We start from the raw sequence: 14166 nt of genomic DNA, 5'->3' as shown, positions 1-14166 counted from the left end.
TACATCATAATGATAGAAGCAAAGTAGAAGAATCAGGTTTGTGCATTTTCCCCGAGACAAAATTCAAATAAGTGGAAGAAATTGGGAAAGTATCCCACCTAGGTGATAAGGAAGACCAAATACCTTTGTGCTTGTCCCGTTTATGCTTTAGCTGTGCTGGATGGGATCTGAGTCTGGCTAGAGCCTGTTCTCGATGGTTCATAAAAATAGGACCAGCAAATACAAGGGCGCCTGAGGAGAAACATTTTGTATGTGCATAGAAAAACTCACAAAATGAAAACACTATAATGAACAAAAAATAATTCAAACTAAAAAGCATAAAAATTTATTCTTCATGGTTTTGGACATTTTACTTTTCTTCCAATTTCCCCACTCCAGCTCCCCACCCCCACCCATAACTTACCATTTCACATAAAAGTTAATACCTTAAATATAATTTATAAAGTACAAATCCCATCTTCTATACTTATAAAATTATTGAGTAGTTACTAATAGTCTCAAATAGATAATGGAGAAGTTCAACTTAAATCAATCAAATTATCTTACAAATACTTTTTAATATCATATATATTCACAGTCAGTAAGCCATGTGTTCACTGAAGACAAATATCTTTCCACTGAAACATAAAAACTAATTTTTAAATTAACCATTACGTTTTAACAAGGTCTTCCAGGTTTAATATTTGTATTAATCTTGCTACAAAACCAAAATAAAAATGTTACCAAGTTTACTACACATCATAGAGGTTAAGAAAACCAGATGATCAAAAACAAAACAAAAATGTCTATATTCTGCATATAGATATATGTATACACACACACACACACACACAAACACACACACACACACAGAACAAGAGAGAGACAGAAAGGAAGGAGCCTGGGCTTCATATTGATGGTAAAGGGGGCACTTAACCCAAATAACATTTTGGAAACATTTTTCATTAAATCATTTCTTCTAAAATGCCACTAGGTACATATATATACATATACAAATACATACCCACACAGGTTATAGTTCTTTCCACTTATATGGTATTTAAGTAAAAAATCTACAGCCAAATTTATTTTAATAAAATAAAATAAATCACTTTTCCCATTAACATTTACCTTGAAAAGAAAAATAAACTTAAGTTATAATTTAAAATTTTAGTTTTTTTCTTATACAGCAGAACTAAGTTTCCTTGAGTTTTAACAACATCAAAAATGTCTTCAAATTTGAAAACACTCTAAATTTGACAGGTTACCATTAACTGAAACAGGAATTATGACACTATATAAGCAATGAACATTTTTAATTAAAACAAGTTTTTTTATGATTCCCTACTGATCTTCAGTTTAATTAATTTTTCTAATGATAGGACAAATTAAGCTTATTGCCCTCTAATAAAATTTCATAAATGTCAAATTCAATACCAAAGTACCCTAAATTAAATGTACAAGTGGGTAAAGGAACCATATTTCAATTATGTTTCCAGATATAAACAAGAATGCAAATACCTCAAATTGTATGAAAAACCATGAATAACATATTCTATGACTACTACAGATAGAAACATGCTAATTTAATGTTAACAGAAGAGTAAGTTATTTCCCAGTAATGCAGTACCAATTATTTTCAAGCTAAGGTTATGTAAACTGAGTTCCATTTCTAAAATGTAATAAAATTGATATTTCAAATATGAACAAAATGTCTTATTTTCTTAACATGCATTATTTCTCAACTGTTACAAAGCAGACATGTAAATTACTATAAAAAGTATTTTTCAACTCTATAAAAAGTTATAGATATTAAGGTAATAATATTGTTATATTACCATTTTCTGATTTCTATGGTCTGTCTACAATATTGTTTCTCCTCATGAAAATACATTACACCCACATCCATTTAGTGTCTTGCTAAATTCAATCTTTTTAGATTCTTTTGATTTATAAATCAAAAAGGCCCAGGGGCAATCATGTCTAAAAATTAAAGCAATCAGGCTCTAAAATAATATTGTATCCCATGGGCTAAAATAATGTTTCTTCAAATATAGCTGAGTCACTAATTTATTCACCAAATTTCCTGATAATCTTTTATTTAGCAGACACTAGGTGAAATGAATATAATGACAAAGATATAGCTCTCATTGGAACTCAGTCCACTAGGAGAAAAAAAAAAAAGAAAAACACAAGCTATGAAATATTACAATAAATGCTATAAAAGAAATCTATACACACTACGTCCTGAAGGATGAAAAGATGTTAAATAAACTCAGGACAATCAGCGAGGTTTCAAAGAATGACAAAAAGTTTAACAAGAGAAAAGGCAAGGAAGGGAGGGCATTCCAGTTAAAAGGAATAGGATATAAATTAGGATTTTATAAAAGTGTAAAGATGTTAAACAGCATTGTATAGTCATTAAAAACACACGTAGCTGACTTTTACAGAGTATATGTGAAGGAGCAAAAGTCTTGGGAAATTTGTTTGGAAAGGCATCCAAAAAAGCAGATAATTAAAACCTTTTTATACCATAAAACTTCATTCTAGAGATGATAAGTCCCTAAACTGCTTTCAATTAGTCAACAAAGACATACTACAAATCATGGTACTAACAGGTACCATGTGAAGTTCTGGGAACCCTTGATAAACAAGATACAATCTCTGCTTCAAGAAGCTCACATTCTAATGAGGGGAGGGAGGGTTTACACACAACTAAACAAGAAATTATGACAGTGTGCTATGACTAAAGGAGGCACACAAACTGGAGGAGAAGCCAACAAAACTTGAAGGTCGGAAGGTAGACAGTATAGAGATAAAAGAAACCACCACATAAGATGAGGTCAAATAAAGGAGGTAGCAAGCAGCACAAAGGTTCAGAGATAGGGGGAAAAAAAGAGGGGATAGGGAAAAGAAATGAGAATAGAGAGAGATGAGGCTGTAGAGATAAAAGTGTACCCTTCATTCTAAGGACTATGAACAGCCTTTTGGTTTTAAACAGAGAAGTGCTACTGATCTGATCTGTATTGCAGAATGAATATTTTGGAAAGAAGGTGGCTAATGGCTTAGAAGATGATAAGAGTGGAGGTAAGGCCAGTTAAAAGGCTTTTTGCTGTCATTCAGGCAAAGAAGAAAAGCATCCTCAGCTAAGGAAACAGTAAAATTCTGAAAAGTAGATATTAAAAAGCTATTAAAGAATTAAGAAGGCTGAATAAATAGAACTCAGTGATTTCTTTCTTTCATTGGGAGAGAAGTGAATAAAATAGGGGTATGAGATAACCAGGTTTAGAATAGAAGCTACACTCATGTGTAGACAATGGGTAATTCAGAGTTCATCTGTAGGCACACAGGCAGAAAGCATGGAATAAGTGGTGGTGTTAAATAGTACAAGCCTTTCAGAAAGCTCTCGGTGATACATTTCAGGATCTTAAAAATTATTATCCTTTGACCTAGTAACTGCACACTAGGAATCTATCCTAAAGAAAACTCTAAAATATTTTTAAAGGATTTCACCTCAAAGGTGTTTACTACAACTTTATTCATTATAGCAAGCATGTAAAAATACCCAAATGAAAGTAATTAATTAAAAATTCTCATACATCTACTCAATGGAATAATATGCAGCCATTAAAATGAGATTTATGAAATAATTTTACACAGAATATGATTTTGTGTTAAATTAACAATGAGATAACATTGTTCACCACTGTTTTCCAAGAATTAAAAAGAGTAACTAAACCCAGGTGTGGTTGCACACGCCTGTACAGTCCTAGCTACTCAGGAGGCTGAGGCACGAGGATCACTTGGGCCCAGTTGTTCGAGGCCAGGCTGGGCAACATATCAAGACTCTGCTCTACAAAAAAAAATAATAATAATAAATAAAAGAATAACGAATACAGGTGATGCTAGAGGAAAACACTACTCCTATACATCAGTCTAGGGAGTATAAATTCCTGTAACATTTTTAAAACAATGTGAATTATCTGTTAAAATTTAAGATAGTTATACTCTCTGCCCCATACATTCTATTTCGGGAAAGCTCTGCTATATAAACACTAATATGTAGCTCTAAGTTTAAGAATATTTATTACAGTAAAACCCACAAAAACCTACAATAACCTGAATGCCTATCAATAAAAAATGGTCACATAAACTATGGTATAGCCATATTATGATATTAGGTTGTTATTGCATAGAATGTGGTAGATCCACACTTACTGACCTAGAGTGTGTTCTTCTTGTATTGTAAAATGAGAAAAAGATGCTCCAAATGTATACATAATAATACTTCCGTAAATAAACATATGCCTACACTTTCACGTATGTATAAGTCTCTACACATGATTATATTTTAATAGAGTAAGATATTAGACTATTAACATTTACTTTTGGGGGGGATGGAAATGGGAAGGTGGGGGTAAAATACTAGCAAAATATAAAAATATATGTATTATAACACTAAGCAAAAACATAAAACAAAATTCAGTCAATGATATAACCAGAAATAAGTAAAACTTGATTAGAAGATGACAATGAAATAAAAACAATAATTGAATTAAGGAATAGGTTTATGCAAAACCTTGACCTAAATTCCTGTATTACTTTAATATGGTATTTGCAATAAAACACAAAAAAACTTTTATGATATAATATTAAAGGGAATACAAACAGGACATCAATATCTATTGTAGTATGAAATTATATAAAATAAGTAAAAAAGTGTAAGAAATTACACTAAAATTCTACTAATGGTTCTTTTTGTATAAAGGGTTATACTGATCTTTTTCTTACTTATATTCTTTAAATGATTCATATAATATTTTAATTTAAAAAGAGACTTTTATGTGTTACTGGAATATCAGCTAATTTTGGATTTGATGTATCAAATCAAGAAAACCATAATGTTTTTAAGGGCTTAAAAAGCAATAGCATCATGCCGGGTGCGGTGGCTTAGGTCAGTAAACCAGCACTTTGGGAAGCCGAGGTGGGCGGATCACAAAGTCAGGAGATTGAGACTATCCTGGCTAACATGGTGAAACTCCATCTCTACTAAAAATACAAAAAATCATCCGGGCGTGGTGGAGGGCGCCTGTAGTCCCAGCTACTCGCGAGGCTGAGGAAGGAGAATAGCGTGAACCTGGGAGGTGGAGGTTGTAGTGAACCGAGATCGCGCCACTGCACTCCAGCCTGGAGAACAGAGCAAGACTCTGTCTCAAAACAAAATAAAACAAACAAACAAACAAACAAAAATTAATAGCAATATCAACTCAATCACTTTGAAATAAGAGGGTTTAATAAATTTGTTTCTAGGGGGGGCAGTTCCAAGCTGGCCGAATAGGAACAGCTCCAGTCTACAGCTCCCAGCTCGAGTGATGCAGAAGAGGGGCGATTTTTGCATTTCCAACTGAGGCATCGGGCTCATCTCACTGGGGCTTGTCAGACAGTGGAGGCAGAAAAGTGGGTGCAGCCCACTGAGTGTGAGAGGAAGCAGGGCAAGGCACTGCCTCACCCGGGAAGTGCAAGGGGTCAGGGAATTCCCTTTCCTAGCCAAGGCAAGCGGTGACAGAGGGCACCTGGAAAATCGGATGACTCCTACCCTAATATTGTGGTTTTGCAACGGTCTCAGAAAACTGCACACCAAGAGACTATATCCCAAGCCTGGCTCGGAGGGTCACAGGCCCACAGGGCCTCCCTCATTGCTAGCACTGCAGTCTGAGATCTAACTGCATGGCGGCAGGGAGGCTGAGAAGGGGCACTCGCCACTGCTGAGGCTTAAGTAGGTAAACAAAGCAGCCTGGAAGCTCGAATTGGGGGGAGTCCATGGCAGCTCAAGGAGGCCTGCCTGCCTCTGTACACTCCACCTCTGGGGACAGGGCATAGCTGAAGAAAAGGCAGCAGAAACCTCTGCAGACTTAAATGTCCCTGTTCGACAACTTTGAAGAGAACAGTGGTTCTCCCAGCACGGAGTCTGAGATCTGAGAATAGACAGACTACCTCCTCAAGTGGGTCCCTGGCCCCAGAGTAGCCTAACTAGGAGGTACCCCCAAGTAGGGGCAGACTGACAACTCACAAGGCCAGGTACCCATCTGAGACGAAGCTTCTAGAGGAACGATCAGGCAGTAACATTTGCTGTTCAGCAATATTCGGTGTTCTGCAGCCTCTGCTGCTAATACCCAGGCAAACAGGGTCTGGAGTGGACCTCCAGCAAACTCCAACAGACCAGCAGCTGAGGGTCCTGACTATTAGAAGGAAAACTAACAAACAGAAAGGACATCCACACGAAAACCCCATCTGTACGACATCATCATCAAAGACCAAAGGTAGATAAAACCACAAAGATGGGGAAAAAGCAGAGCAGAAAAGCAGAAAATTCTAAAAATCAGAGCGCCTCATCCTCTCCAAAGGAATGCAGCTCCTTGCCAGCAAAGGAACAAAGCTGGATGGAGAATGACTTTGACAAGTTGAGAGAAGGCTTCAGACGATCAAACTTCTCTTAGTTAAGGAGGAAGTTTGAACCCATCGCAGAGAAGCCAAAAACCTTGAAAAAAGATTAGATGAATGGCTAACTAGAATAACCAGTATAGAGAAGTCCTTAAATAACCTCATGGAGCTGAAAACTATGGCACGAGAACTACAAGATGAATGCACAAGCTTCAATAGCTGATTCGGTCAAGTGGAAGAAAGGGTATCAGTGATTGAAGATCAATTGAATGAAATGAAGCCAGAGGAGAAATTTAGAGAAAAAAGAGTGAAAAGAAATGAACAAAGCCTCCAAGAAATATGGGACTATGTAAAAAGAACAAATCTACGTCTGACTGGTGTACCTGAAAGTGACTGGAGAATGGAACCAAGTTGGAAAACACTCTTCAGGATATTATCCAGGAGAACTTCCCCAACCTAGCAAGGTAGCTCAACATTCAAATTCAGGAAATACAGAGAAAGCCACAAAGATACTCCTCCAGAAGAGCAACTCCAAGACACATCATTGTCAGATTCACCAAAGTGGAAATGAAGGAAAAAATGTTAAGGGCAGCCAGAGAGAAAGGTCAGGTTACCCACAAAGGGAAGCCCATCAGACTAGCAGCAGATCTCTCGGCAGAAACTCTAGAAGCCAGAAGAGAGTGGGGGCCAATATTCAACATTCTTAAAGAAAAGAATTTTCAACCCAGAATTTCATATCTAGCCAAACTAAGCTTCATAAGTGAAGAAGAAATAAAATCCTTTACAGACAAGCAAATGCTGAGAGATTTTTGTCACCACTAGGCCTGCCCTATAAGAGCTCCTGAAGGAAGCACTAAACATAGAAAGAAACAACTGGTACCAGCCACTGCAAAAACATGCCAAATTGTAAAGACCACCGATGCTAGGAAGAAACTGCATCAACTAACGAGCTATATAACCAACTAACATTATAATGACAGGATCAAATTCACACATAACAATATTAACCTTAAACGTAGACGGGCTAAATGCTCCAATTAAAAGACACAGACTGGCAAATTGGATAAAGAAGACTCATCAGTGTGTGTATTCAGGAGACCCATCTCATGTGCAGAGACACACACAGGCTCACAATAAAGGGATGGAGGAAGATCTACCAAGCAAATGGAAAACAAAAAAAGGCAGGGGTTGCAATACTAAGCTCTGATAAAACAGCCTTTCAACCAACAAAGATCAAAAGAGACAAAGAAGGCCATTACATAATGGCAAAGGGATCAATTGAACAAGAAGAGCTAACTATCCTAAATATATATGCACCCAATATAGGAGCACCCAGATTCATAAAGCAAGTCCTTCGAGACCTACGAAGAGATTTAGACTCCCACACTATAATAATGGAGACTTTAACACCCCACTGTCAACATTAAACAGATCAACGAGACAGAAAGTTAACAAGGATATCTAGGAATTGAACTCAGCTCTGCACTAAGTAGACCTAATAGACATCTACAGAACTCTCCACCCCAAATCAACAGAATATACACTCTTCTCAGCACCACATCGCACTTATTCCAAAATTGACCACATAATTGGAAGTAAAGCACTCCTCAGCAAATGTAAAAGAACAGAAATTATAACAAACTGTCTCTCAGACCACAGTGCAATCAAACTAGAACTCAGGACTAAGAAACTCACTCAAAACCGCTCAACTACATGGAAACTGAACCACCTGCTCCTGAATGACTACTTGGTACATAACGAAATGAAGGCAGAAATAAAGATGTTCTTTGAAACCAATGAGAACAAAGATACAACATACCAGAATCTCTGGGACACATTTAAAGCAGTGTGTAGAGGGAAATTTATAGCACTAAATGCCCACAAGAGAAAGCAGGAAAGATCTAAAATTGACACTCTAACATCACAATTAAAAGAACTCGAGAGGCAAGAGCAAACACAAAAAACTCTTCAAAAAATCAATGAATCCAGGAGCTGGTTTTTTGAAAAGATCAACAAAATGGACAGACTGCTAGCAAGACTAATAAAGAAGAAAAGAGAGAAGAATCAAATAGAAGCAACAAAAAAAGATAAAGGGGATATCACCACGGATCCCATAGAAATACAAGCTACCATCAGAGAATACTATAAACATCTCTACGCAAATAAACCAGAAAATCTAGAAGAAATGGGTAAATTCCTGGACACATACACCCTCCCAAGACTAAACCAGGAAGAAGTTGAATTCCTGAATAGACCATTAACAGACTCCGAAATTGAGGCAATAATAGCCTACCAACCAAAAAACGTCCAGGACCAGGTGGATTCACAGCCGAATTCTACCAGAGGTACAAGGAGGAGCTGGTACCATTCCTTCTGAAACTATTCCAATCAATAGAAAAAGAGGAAATCCTCCCTAACTCATTTCATGAGGCCAACATCATCCTGATACCAAAGCCTGGCAGAGACACAACAAAAAAAGAGAATTTTAGACCAATATTCCTGATTAACATTGATGCAAAAATCCTCAATAAAATACTGGCAAACTGAATCCAGCAGCACATCAAAAAGCTTATCCACCATGATCAAGTGGGCTTCATGCCTGGGATACAAGGCTGGTTCAACATACACAAATCAATAAATGTAATCCAGCATATAAACAGAACCAAAGACAAAAACCACATGATTATCTCAATAGATGCAGAAAAGGCCTTTGACAAAATTCAGCAGCCCTTCATGCTAAAAACTCTCAATAAATTCGGTATTGATGGGACGTATCTCAAAATAATAAAAGCTATTTATGACAAACCCACAGCCAATATCATACGGAATGGGCAAAAACTGGAAGAATTTCCTTTGAAAAGTGGCACAAGACAGGGATGCCCTCTCTCACCACTCCTATTCAACATAGTGTTGGAAGTTCTGGCCAGGGCAATCAGGCAAGAGAAAGAAATAAAGGGTATTCAATTAGGAAAAGAGGAAGTCAAATTGTCCCTGTTTGCAGATGACATAATTGTGTATTTAGAAAATCCCATCGTCTCAGCCCAAAATCTCCTTAAGCTGACAAGCAACTTCAGCAAAGTCTCAGGAAACAAAATCAATGTGCAAAAATCATAAGCATTCTCATACACCAGTAACAGACAAACAGAGAGCCAAATCATGAGTGAACTGCCATTCACAATTGCTTCAAAGAGAATAAAATACCTAGGAATCCAACTTTCAAGGGATGTGAAGGACCTCTTCAAGGAGAACTACAAACCACTGCTCAGTGAAATAAAAGAGGACACCAACAAATGGAAGAACATTCCATGCTCATGGATAGGAAGAATCAACATCATGAAAACGGCCATACTGCCCAAGGTAATTTATAGGTTCAATGCCATCCCCATCAAGCTACCAATGACTTTCTTAACAGAACTGGAAAAAACTACTTTAAAGTTCATATGGAACCAAAAAAGAGCCTGCATTGCCAAGACAATCCTAAGCCAAAAGAACAAAGCTGGAGGCATCTACCTGACTTCAAACTACACTACAAGGCTGCAGTAACCAAAACAGCATGGTACTGGTACCCAAACAGAGATATAGACCAATGGAACAGAACAGAGTCCTCAGAAATAATACCACACATCTACAACCATCTGATCTTTGACAAACCTGACAAAAACAAGAAATGGGGAAAGGATTCCCTACTTAATAAATGGTGCTAGGAAAACTCGCTAGCATACGTAGAAAGCTGAAACTGGATCCCTTCCTTACACCTTATACAAAAATTAATTCAAGATGGATTGAAGACTTAAATGTTAGACCTAAAATGATGAAAACCCTAGAAGGAAACCTAGGTAATACCATTCAGGACATAGGCATGGGCAAAGACTTCATGTCTAAAACACCAAAAGCAATGGCAACAAAAGCCAAAATAGACAAATGGGATCTAATTAAACTAAAGAGCTTCTGCACAGCAAAAGAAACTACCATCAGAGTGAACAGGCAACCTACAGAATGGGAGAAAATTTTTGCAATCTAATCATCTGACAAAGGGTTAATATCCAGAATCTACAAAGAACTCAAACAAATTTACAAAAAAAAAGTACCCCATCAAAAAGTGGGGAAAGGATATGAACAGACATTTCTCAAAAGAAGACATTCATGCAGCCAACAGACACATGAAAAAATGCTCATCATCACTGGCCATCAGAGAAATGCAAATCAAAACCACAATGAGATACCATTTCACACCAGGTAGAATAGCGATCATTAAAAAGTCAGGAAACAACAGGTGCTAGAGAGGATGTGGAGAAATGGGAACACTTTTACACTGTTGGTGGGAGTGTAAACTAGTTCAACCATTGTGGAAGACAGTGTGGTGATTTCTCAAGCACCTAGAACTAAAAATACCATTTGACCTAGCTATCCCATTACTGGGAATATACCGAAAGGATTAAAAATCATGCTGCTATAAAGACATATGCACACGTATGTTTATTGCGGCACTATTCACAATAGCAAAGACTTGGAACCAACCCAAATGTCCATCAATGATAGACTGGATTAAGAAAATGTGGCATATATACACCATGGAATACTACGTAGCAGCCATAAAAAAGGATGAGTTCACATCCTTTGTAGGGACATGGATGAAGCTGGAAACCATCATTCTCAGCAACCTATTGCAAGGATAAAAAACCAAACACCGCATGTTCTCACTCATAGATGGGAATTGAACAATGAGAACACTTGGACATAGGAAGGGGAACATCACAGACCGGAGCCTTTCGTGGGGTCGGGGGAGGGAGAGGGATAGCATTAGGAGATATACCTAACGTAAATGACGAGTTAATGGGTGCAGTACACCAACATGGCACATGTATACATACGTAACAAACCTGCACATTGTACACATGTACCCTAGAACTTAAAGTATAACAAAAAAATAACAAAAATAAAAAAATATTTTTTTTTCTAATTTGTAACTAATTTTTTCCTATGAAAATTGAATGTTTTATTCTAGAAAAGCTGTTGTGGATTTTTCCCAGTAATAATCAGTTTTGTGATCAGCATGCCAATGTTGTAAGAAAAGTAATTAAGTCAAGGCCAGAGCTGAAAGAGAATCAAGCTCAAAGAAAAGTATAGACTACTAAATAGTCTCCCACCACCACCACAATCCCCAGGAAGCATTTATTTAGGGATTAGTATATGCTAGGCACTTTTACCTGTATCCCTTAATCCTCATGAACATCCTTAGGTAGGTAGGTAAATTTATCACCATTTTGAAGGTAAGAAAACTGATGTTCAGGGTGATTAAAATTCCAAGGTCATATATATAGGTGGTAAAACTTAAGAAGCCAGGATTTGATCCCAAGTCTAAAAACTGCAGAACAGATGCTCTCAACCACCATATTCTATAGTGAGGCTAACCATATAACTTACTACCCAAATGAGACTCTACTGAGAGTAAAAAAGGGCACTATTAAGAAATATGCCTGGACACCTATAAAATGGGACTCTCCCAGTTAAGCCAGGACATGGGTTTAGCCCATCCACAGCTCATAATTATGAAACTTGGATACTTAGAAGAAAGAAGAAAAAGCTAACATTATTGGAGTTTAATTTTCCTTATGAAACAGAGTGCTGATAAGGAATATAAAGATTAAATCCTTAATATAATCATCCATTAGTTCTTCTGATGACTTCAAGAGCCCTACTTAAGAATTTCACTGAATAACCACCTCACTTACACAGTTAATACATTAACCAACGCAATATAATCTAAAAAATTATCACAAACCATTGAACTAAAATCTATAAATGAATACTATTAATACCTAAAAAGATAAATTTAAGAAAAAAGTTAACTAGAATATTAATAACACAAAGATTTAAAATTAAAGACAAAGTTCAAAATTTATGAAAAAGCAGTAATAACGTTGCTTTTTTGGGTTTCAATAGCACATTCCATTATAGGAGACCTGGTGTGATAAAACAGTAACTAAATTACATCAACAGGCCTGAGGCTGTCTGAGCAAGGCTTTAGTACAAGAACTAGAGCCCAGGCTGAGCTCAGTGGTTCACACCTGTACTCCCAGCACTTTGGGAGGCTGAGGCAGGCCGATCACCTGAGGTCACGAGTTTGAGATCAGCCTGGCCAACATGGTGAAACCCCATCTCTACTAAAAATGCAAAAATTAGCCAGGTGTGGTGGTGCATGCCTATAATCCCAGCTACTCGGGAGGCTGAGGTAGGAGAATCGCTTGAAACCGGGAGGCAGAGGTTGCAGTGATCCGAGATCGTACCAGTGCACCCGGGTCTGGGCAACAGAGTGAGACACTGACTCAAAAAAACAAAAGAACTAGAGCCCAAAGTTCTGATCAACTATGAAAAACTTAGATCAGACTTGGTAAATAAGACAGAAAAGTCAAGTAAAATAATCTAACATAATCTAATTCTTAAATTCTGAAATGTTAACACAGGTAAAGGCCAATTACTAGCAAGTATAATTACTAACATACTACTAAATTGTTAGTTTCTAAAAAGTATCAACAGACCAAAGAAATAAAAGACATGTATGTATGGAAATTGGAAAACTAAAATTTTATTTGATGTTTCTATTCCTTACGGGAGCAAAGCCAATACAATCTTTTCTAGCACAGTGCCCGAGAAGAGCTTTAGAACACTGTGCAAGTGACTCAAATCTGTTTCCAAGGCCCTTGACCCATAAATTCTGATTCATTAGGCCTAGGTGATTCTGATACAGAAGGTCAATGGATAAAACCACAAAGTGCAAACAATTGACCTAGCGCACTAAGTCTCACACTTTGGGAGCATCAGAATCACCTGGAACGCTTTTAAAGCACAGTTTACTGGCTGTACTCCTCCAGTTTTTGCTTCAGTAGAGATCTGGAGTGGGGCCTGAGCACTCGTAACAAGTGCCCAAGTGATGCTGGTCCCTTTGAGAACAACTTGAGAACCATGGCCCGAAAGTAATGAAAAGCACAGCACCTGAAAGAGATTCCTCCATCCAATTAAAATAAAAATATTTCTTAAAAAGCAAAGGTAAGCGAAGTATAGATGCCTTAAACCTAATCAGTATTTTTTTTAAATGGCTTCAGTTATAAAATGTAACTTTTACTCTATTTACACACTAATATGCTTATTGGAGAATATTTAGGAAACAAATTGTAAAGAAGAAAATAAAAAATCATCTATAAACTCATCTGTCAGGAAAAAGCATTGTTAATATTTTGGTATTTATCTTTCTTGTTTTATCCCTATGGGAGTGTGGGTATATCGTATTCATCTAATTTTGTTTTCTTATAAAAATGTGTTTTTAAATAAAATTGCTTAATGGAGTGCTAAGAATAATATAAAATCATAAAAGTGTCATATCAGAATAGTTTTTTAATTACTTAATACAGTATAAGGATTTCCAAAGTCACTGAATGACTCTGAAGTTTGATTTTTTAAAAAATGAATACACAGTTAGAATTCTTGTCCAAATGCAAAAATATTTTTTTAAAATAAAATAGGCTGGGTGCAGTGGCTCACACTTATAATCCCAGCACTTTGGGAAGCTGAGGTAGGTGGATCATTTGAGGTCAGGAGTTCGAAACCAGCCTGGCCAACATGGTGAAACCTCGCCTCTACTAAAAATACAAAAATTAGCCAAGCATGGTGGCGGGCACCTGTAGTCCCAGCTACTCAGGAGGCTGAGGTAGGAGAATTGCTTGAACCTGGGAAGGGGAGGTTGCAGTG

The 14166-nt window shown here is 37.0% G+C and overlaps 1 protein-coding gene across 16 annotated transcripts in view; it reads right to left on the bottom strand.

Annotated features, from left to right (window-relative positions):
* The window catches only part of MYCBP2 (MYC binding protein 2), a 299211-nt gene that overhangs the window by 191316 nt on the left and 93729 nt on the right, over nucleotides 1-14166 (bottom strand). For 15 of the 16 annotated variants that reach the window (XM_033177503.1, XM_033177496.1, XM_033177499.1 and 12 more), the window contains exon 18: nucleotides 124-231. The exons of the other annotated variant lie outside the window; for it this stretch is intronic. In XM_033177503.1, coding sequence (XP_033033394.1) covers nucleotides 124-231 — 108 coding nt within the window. The remainder of the gene's footprint in view (nucleotides 1-123; nucleotides 232-14166) is intronic. 16 annotated transcript variants of the gene reach the window in all.

The sequence above is a fragment of the Trachypithecus francoisi genome, unplaced genomic scaffold (genome assembly GCF_009764315.1).
Source record: "Trachypithecus francoisi isolate TF-2019V2 unplaced genomic scaffold, Tfra_2.0 Lachesis_group18, whole genome shotgun sequence".
Taxonomy (NCBI): Eukaryota; Metazoa; Chordata; class Mammalia; order Primates; family Cercopithecidae; genus Trachypithecus; species Trachypithecus francoisi.
The sequence above is the reverse complement of the archived record's forward strand: the minus strand, read 5'-3'. Positions and strand labels throughout refer to the sequence as shown.